The sequence below is a fragment of the Mus pahari genome, chromosome 14 (assembly GCF_900095145.1).
Source record: "Mus pahari chromosome 14, PAHARI_EIJ_v1.1, whole genome shotgun sequence".
NCBI lineage: Eukaryota > Metazoa > Chordata > Mammalia > Rodentia > Muridae > Mus > Mus pahari.
This window is the reverse complement of record NC_034603.1, coordinates 67,086,326-67,094,160: the sequence shown is the minus strand read 5'-3', so window position 1 is coordinate 67,094,160 and position 7,835 is coordinate 67,086,326. Positions and strand designations below refer to the sequence as shown.

Sequence of the window (7,835 nt, the reverse complement as noted above, 5' to 3'; positions counted from 1 at the left end):
ATTTAACTTAAGTTTTTGCATTTGTAACCACTAACACATATTGATAAACCATTTTCAATCTCCCTTACAAACATTGTGGAGCAGGAAAAAAAAAAGTATTTTTTGACTCTATTTGGCTCCTTGGTTCCTCTTTATAATTGTCCTGTTGTCCTCTTTGATGTAGTACCCTCTCTGCCAGCACACATGGCGCAATAACGTAAAATGACATAAATTGAAATCAACCCTGACTTTGAGGGATGCTGCCCAGATGATCTGCATAGCATTAATTTTCAATGCTCATAAAAAAGTATACATTTCACTTGAAGATTTTGTGGGTGTTTTTCCCCAGTTACTAATTATAAATTTTAGCCTCTTCTTCAAATTGAATGGGAGTGCAACAGGATTTGTTCCATATACTCTCCTGAGTGACAAATGTTTCCTCAAATATTAATGATGAGTGTAGAAAAGTATATATATATACTTTTCTAATATATACATATATATATGGAGGAATCCATGAATACCTGTTAATGTATAATGTATCACTTTCTGTGCGACAATGTAGAAACTGTGATCTTACCAATAAAATATAACTAGAAGCATAAAGACAGTCTTTTTGAAGGACAACCCAGGGACAACAACTCTTTCCTGAATACTTGAAATTTGGTGAGTATGCTTCCATAATTATAATTCCAATGAGAGTCACCTTGTCAGGTGCTGTGACCACAAACACAAAACTGAGGCTAAGACTCAAGTGGAAATCACAACTCTGTTTGGGCTTAAAGCATTTAACATGTCTACCTCAGATGAACATATGTAATGAGCATTAGCTGAGCAACAAAGACACACCCACTTACATATATGTTTAAAGTAACTCAGAGGACCAGAAAGTCTGGTTTTAGGAGTAACAAGATAAATATGTTACCTGTCGCAGAGTGACTGGCCAAGGATTATAAAAGGCTCTCCGTGGGATAGGCAGCCAGAATCTAGAAACTCCTCTCAACTACACAGTTCTCAACACCTGACACCATGGCCTGCTGTGCTACTAGCTTCTGTGGCTTTCCCACTTGCTCCACAGGTGGCACTTGTGGCTCCAGCTGCTGCCAGCCCAGCTGCGGTCAGTCCAGCTGTTGCCAGCCCAGCTGTTGTGAGGCCAGCTGCTGCCAGCCAAGCTGTTGTGAGACTGGCTTTGGGGGTGGCATTGGCTGTGGCCAGGAGGGTGGCAGTGGAGCGGCGAGCTGCCGTGTTAGATGGTGCCGCCCTGACTGCCGCGTGGAGGGCACCTGCCTGCCCCCCTGCTGTGTGGCGAGCTGCACACCCCCAACCTGCTGCCAGCTGCACCATGCCCAGGCCTCCTGCTGCCGCCCATCCTACTGTGGACAGTCCTGCTGCCGCCCAGCCTGCTGCTGCTACTGCTGCCCACCCAGCTGCTCTGAGCCCAGCTGTTGAAAGCCTTCTGGCAAGAATCTTAGGAAGATGACACTTCAAAATGAACTAATTAGAACCCTAAAGAACAATCCTCTAAACTTCAGTATTGATAACTCAGCTATTGACATGGCTACATAATTTCCCAGGAGGTAAATTCATTTGGGGTGGAAGAGCCAACATCTTTGTTGGCTTGAACACCAACAAAAGACCCACGGTGTGGAGAGGAGTGTATACTACATTACTATAAATATTACCAGAACTACTTCAATAGCCAATTGGGATTTGTATTCAATAAAAAGTATTTGGTCTCTTCAATGGTAAAAAGTTATTGTCAATGATTTCTGTTCTTTGGAATATTTTAATAATACTGAGTATTGGAATCTTTCAAAAATCTCAATAAGCCACTACAGTTTTTTTTCTTTAACTATGGTTGTCGTTTTAATAGTTCTTTCTTTGATTCTCCCTAAATGACCCATTATTTCTGCAACCGAAATACATCACCCACAAAACACAACAATAATTAAGACACTCACCTGAACAGAGTGACCCCTGTGGTCCAAAGTCAGTTTTACAAAGAGGAAGTTTGTGTCATTTTGGTGTCTGGGGCATTGCCAAACCCCTCTCATCACTCAACTGTGAATCTACATATGATTCTTGCAAGCATCAAAGGGATACTGAGGTGTGATGCAGAACGGAAGACCATAAACCCTGGCAAAATAATAGCATAAGATGTTTCTAGCCAAGGCTACAATGATCCGTGACTCTTTGAGTAAGTCACCTCCCTTACCTGGGCAACTACTTCTCATCTGGAAACTGAGTTATATCCCTTCCATGGAGAGATATGTAGATCATCTAATAAACAGTAGCGTGCTGCCATTATCCTCAGACATCCACAGAGGAAAAGCACTCAGTGACCCAATAATATCACAAGCTTTATTGTTGTCCCGGTTAGCTTGTATTGTCAGATCCGTGCAATCGAGAGTCACCTGGGAAGAGGGAACCTCAACTGAAGAAATGTCTTGATCTGATTGGCCGGCAAATACATGTCCAAAGAATTCTCTTGATTGTTGATTGATGTAGGAGGACTCAGCCCACTGTGGGCAATACCATCCCTAGGCAGGTCGTTCAGAACTGTGTAAGAAAGCAATCTGAACCAGGTGAGAATCTCACCAAAAAAATGTATGAAGGATCCCTTTCTCCTCATCCTCATCAGCACTTGTCAGTTATTTTCTTGATCTTTGCCACTCTGAGTGCAGTGAGATGAAAGACCAAAGCAGTTTTAACTTGCATTTTCCTAACTTCTATGGTATTACTTTCATAGGTATTTCTTAGCCACCTTAAAGTCTATTCTGTTCAGATCTGTAGCCCGTGTTTAATTGCATCCTTTGATTTCTTGGTTGTTTGTCTTTTGAGTTCTTAGTATATTATGGATATTGGTTCTAGATAGGGATAAGTTTTCAAGCTCTCACCCCTAGATGAAGAGCTGTAATAGGCGATCAATGGCTCTTGACAGAGACAGAATCAGTTTTCTCTAGGGACAGCTCCCGGATATGTCACCCAGTCCCAAGTGGTCAGCATATACACATGTGCATTTCGGCAACACTAAAGAGACAACTCAGCAAGAGATATATGATTTTTAAAAGAAGGAAACGTGAATTCGAGAGGGAGTGGAGACATGAGAAAAGTTGGAGGAAACAGTGGGTAGAAATGATGTTAATATAATACTCCAATCCTATATATGAAATTTCTTAAAAACTAAAAATAGCTAAATAAAAAATAACAACTGGGCTGGAGAGATGGCTCAGTGGTTAAGAGCACTGACTGCTCTTCTGAAGGTCCTGAGTTCAAATCCCAGCAACCACACGGTGGCTCACAACCATCCGTAATGAGATCTGACGCCCTCTTCTGGTGCATCTGAAGATAGCTACAGTGTACTTAGATATAAATAAATCTTAAAAATAAATAAATAAATAACAACCAAGGACCAAAAGAAAATAAAACTTGCTAAGCATAAGCCAGGAAGCTAGCCAGAAGCACACTTGCTTAGTTCTAGCCAGAAGCACACTGGCTTAGTTCCTCTCTAAGTTCTGCACCTGACTTCCCTCAGTGCTGGACAATGACTTAGAAGTAGAAACTGAAATAAAACCCTTGCCTTCCATATGTTGTCCTTGGTCAGAATGTTTTCTCATAGTAGCAACAAATCAAACCGAGACAACTGTCATCTTGAAGATTTTCTAGGAAGCTGCTTTAGAACCTTAACAAGGTCATGTTGTCCTGCAAGAAGACCATTTCTACCCATCGTGCCCAAACTGAGTAAGCCAGGATGTTTACTCTCCTTATCTTACTTGGTAATCTCTTCTAACTAGTGTTCATAGATATGTACTTTGGAAAATGATGAAAGGGAGTATCAGGCTCCCAATCTGCAGTTTCGTACCTATACAATCCTCTCGAGTCCCAAGAGGCAGAGTACAGAACACAATCTTGGTCGCATCCGGTCACCAGTCTTGCCCTAATCTCCAAAGAGTGTTCTAGAGCAAAGCGAGCATGGAACAGAAGATACATAATGGAGCTTCTACTCCATAGGATAAAAATCTCTAGTCATTGAGTCAACATGGGGAACTACAGGTCATGGACAGCAGGGTACAGCAAGTGATTGTTTAAAGGTTAGACGGCATTCTTCTGGGATAATAAAAAGCGCTTTTGACACCATACATTAAATGCACCGTGAGACTAAGCATAGTACATGAGATAGCACAGTGGGTGAGAGTGTTTGCTGTAGAAGGAAGAGGACCTGAGTTCAAATCCCCAGCACCCACATAAAAAGCCAGGCATAGCCATGCCTGCTGGTAAGCCCAGCACTGGGGGAGTTGAGACAGGAGGATCTCAGGAGCATGCTGGCCGTCCAGCCTAATCAACATGGAGAGCTTCAGATCCACGGAGAGAGCTTGTCTCAGACAATAAGATGGAGGAGCCACCAAGATGGTTCGGTGTCATGAAAATCTAGTCATCTGAGTGATAGCCTCAGAACCCAGGTAAAGGTGGAAGGAAAGAACAGACTGCACAGTATTGTTCTCTCTACTACATGCACCTCATAACATGTGCGCACACTAATAATAATAAATAGCCTGGAGGAGGAGGAAGAGGAGGAGGAGGAGGAGGAGGAGGAGGAAGCTGGAGAGCGATAATGAAGAGTCCTCATGTCCTCATAGTGCCATCTGGCCTCCCCATAGGCACATGCCTAGGAATGTGCACTCACATGCTCATGCATACACATACTACACAAAACACATACACAAAATGCCCTAAACATCACTTTATTGTACACATTGTATGATTTTTTTTTCCTTCAATTTATTAGAAAGAGAGGAGTGAGGCCTCCCTAGTACAACTTTACAACAATCAGAAAAACGCCATCTTGACGTCAACATATTTCCAAGGAACACAGCTTATTGGACCTACAGTACATTGGCATGACGAACGATTTTCCTTCTTCTGTTTGAACCCAGCCCCACATCGAGAAACAACCTGTGCTTGATCGGGTTACCACACGGTTAACATCCCAGATCCTAACATATAGGTCTCTTGACTCCCAACTGGACTAAAAGGTTAAGGGTTGAGACATCTTTCACTTAGAAGGACGTCAACCCACATGCATCAAAATGATATAGGTTGGTGTTTAGAAAACCCAAGGGAGGCCTCATTGCTTGATTAAGGCTAGAAAGCTGGGGTGCGAGGAAGTCCTTGAGGCTTATTTGATGCCCAGTTGAGGTCACTGGGATGAATTACAAAGCACAGGAGCACAGATGCCCTAGGGAGGTATGCTGTGCTCGTGTGGCTGGTGTATCAGCCACCACACTACATCCTTCAGAGATCTAAAACAGTGTTAGATCAGACTGGCTTAGAGTCCTGGTGAGATGAACATGAAGAAACCCAGAACCCCCAGAATCAGGACTACGCTATCTTAAACAGAAACCACTCAAAACATTAGGATCACTTTTAGAGAGTCCAATTTAAAAGACACCAAAATAAACAAACAAACAGCTAAAAAGTACCTTATTCTTGTAATGGTGTGGCCTGTGCCCTCCAAGATGACATAGTGGAAACTGAAGAGAATAAGAAAGATAATGTTTATGGCATCGTTGTTCAGACACCTGCATTTCCCCTTAGTCTATAGACACCAGCTCCTGGTATCCAAAAAAAGATAGAAAATCTACAAAAAGCAACATCGTAAATATTTTTGGTCTGTTTTGATTTCCATGGAAATCAATACAAATGAAACAGACTCTAGTGGTAGGAAAAAAAGAAGTCTGGTTACATCTCCTGTTCTTGATTTATTTAAGACTGGTGAGAGAAGGTTCAGACTCAGCTTTACCTTGTGACAGAGAAGGGGAGCTCTCGAATTTTGAGTGACAGGTTTTCAACTTTCTTACTAAATTGATTGTGTGTGCATCCGTGGATGCAGGGGTCAGGTGAGAGGAGTTAGTTCCTCCTCCCAGCACACAGGTACCAGGGATCAAACTCAGGTCATCAAGCTTGGTCGCATGCTCTTTTATCTGCTGAGCCAGCTCGCCTTGAGCTTGGTGTTTTACTGTTAGTCATTACCAAAGTCCATAATCATGAAAGTTGACTTAAATCTTGTACTGTTAAAAATGGTGCCAAGTAGAAAAGTCCAGAAACAATAATGCCACACATAATGTCATTATCTCCAGGGCTTTGGTCAACAATGCACTGCAACATCTTAAACACCCGAGATCAGTATCTTTAGGACCAAGAATCCTGCTGAATTCAAATTTCATCATGAATTAAATAGTCCTTGAGATGGTTATCAGGACACCTACACATTTTAAGCACGTAGAGTGAAAAAGTACCCAACCGAAGAAGCTGGGGGATAGTTCTGAGGGTAAAGGGCTCACCACACAAGTGGGAGGACTTGAGTTTGACTCTGCAGAATCCACATAAAAGCCCAGGGTATCTGTAATCTCAGAACTTCTATGGAGAGATGAAAACGGGGGACAAGAGAATCGCCAGAAGCCTGCAGGACACCTAGCTTGGCCAGGCACTGCAGAACAAAGACCTTGTTTCAGACAAGGTAGAAGGTGAGATCCCACACATGGAGTTGTCTTCTGACCTCCACAGGTCCATGAAACATACATACACTCGCTCGTGTACATAAATGTGGACACACACTTGTACACGCCAATGGAAAAAGAAAGCTACATTTTTATCTTCAGTCAGACGGTAGAAGCTCAGACTTCAGATTCACCACTTGTTTTTGTTGTTGTTTTTATGGTTTTGAGGAACTTCTTTCTTTGTTTCTTTTTTTTCTTCTTTAATACAGTACATCCCGCCTACAGTTTTCCCTTCCGCTACTTTTTCCAGTGCCCTCCCACCTTCTCTCCCCTCTAGATCCACACTTCCTTCATTTCCCGTCAGGAATAGTGGGCCTCCTAGGAACAGCAACACAAAAGATGGTATAACAAGTTGCAATAAGACTAGGCACAAACCTTCATATCGGGGCTGGGCACGGTAACCCAATAGCAGGAAAAAGGTTCCAAGAGCAACCAAAAGAGTGAGAGACACCCCCATTCCTGCTGTTAGGGGTCCCATGAAAACACCAAGCTAATTGGTGATGGCTCAGTTTCTTCCCCCTGTGTTATGACAGCAGCAGTAGAGCCCACCCTTGAGGATGCTGTGAAAAGGATGTGGATTTATACAAGATACAGACACCTGTCTAGGTGCATGATAAGTGCTCAACAATCATTGGTGATAACGAACAATTCACATTTCCCAAGGCACAGAGAAGGCATCTTTTCTGTCTAGTTGAACCCACCTTTCATCCCAGTCAAGGAAACAGGCAAAAATATTGAACTTCCATGTGAGATTCGAGATCCAATTACAAATGTCAACACTGAGTAATTTTTGACTCTCCTTAAATAGGAGCAGCATTCGTCAATTAGTCGTTGGCAGTAGGAAAATTATAGCAAATATGGGTGATCCAGGCTCATCTTTCCAATGAACGCTAATGACTACTTCACTGTAGTCAAGAAGCCTAATTGACCACCAAATAAAATCAACTTTTTACAGGCTTTCAGAAGTCGGAACAAGTAACTCAGGAACAAACAATTATCATTTAGAGAAAATTACATAAACATAAACAAGGAAGACACTTTGGAAATTAGGGGAAGAGCAGCCAGCCAGGGATTATAAAAAGACTGGAGTGGCACTCACCATCCAAATTCAAAAAACTCCTCTAAGCAAACAAACCTTCAGCACAGAGCAACTTCTGACACCATGGCCTGCTGCGCTACTAGCTTCTGTGGCTTTCCCACATGCTCCACTGGTGGTACCTGTGGCTCTAGCTGCTGCCAGCCCAGCTGCTGCCAGCCCAGCTGCTGCCAGCCCAGCTGCTGCCAGCCCAGCTGCTGCCA

At 42.8% G+C, this 7,835-nt stretch overlaps 2 protein-coding genes across 2 annotated transcripts in view; both read left to right on the top strand.

The window, feature by feature from the left end:
* Positions 1-966: 966 nt before the first annotated feature.
* Positions 967-1,720, top strand: LOC110331751 (keratin-associated protein 9-3). Its single transcript, XM_021212602.1, has one exon. It carries the CDS (start codon positions 1,009-1,011, stop codon positions 1,426-1,428), a length of 420 nt encoding a protein of 139 aa, XP_021068261.1. The 5' UTR covers positions 967-1,008; the 3' UTR covers positions 1,429-1,720.
* Positions 1,721-7,698: 5,978 nt separating this feature from the next.
* LOC110331748 (keratin-associated protein 1-3-like) overlaps positions 7,699-7,835 on the top strand; it is a 578-nt gene continuing 441 nt past the window's right edge. The window contains exon 1 of the mRNA XM_021212600.1: positions 7,699-7,821. Coding sequence (XP_021068259.1) covers positions 7,699-7,821 — 123 coding nt within the window. The remainder of the gene's footprint in view (positions 7,822-7,835) is intronic.

Excerpts from the sequence above, each read along its gene's own strand:
- LOC110331751 (XM_021212602.1), top strand. The coding sequence starts at position 1,009 with ATGGCCTGCTGTGCTACTAGCTTCTGTGGCTTTCCCACTTGCTCCACA.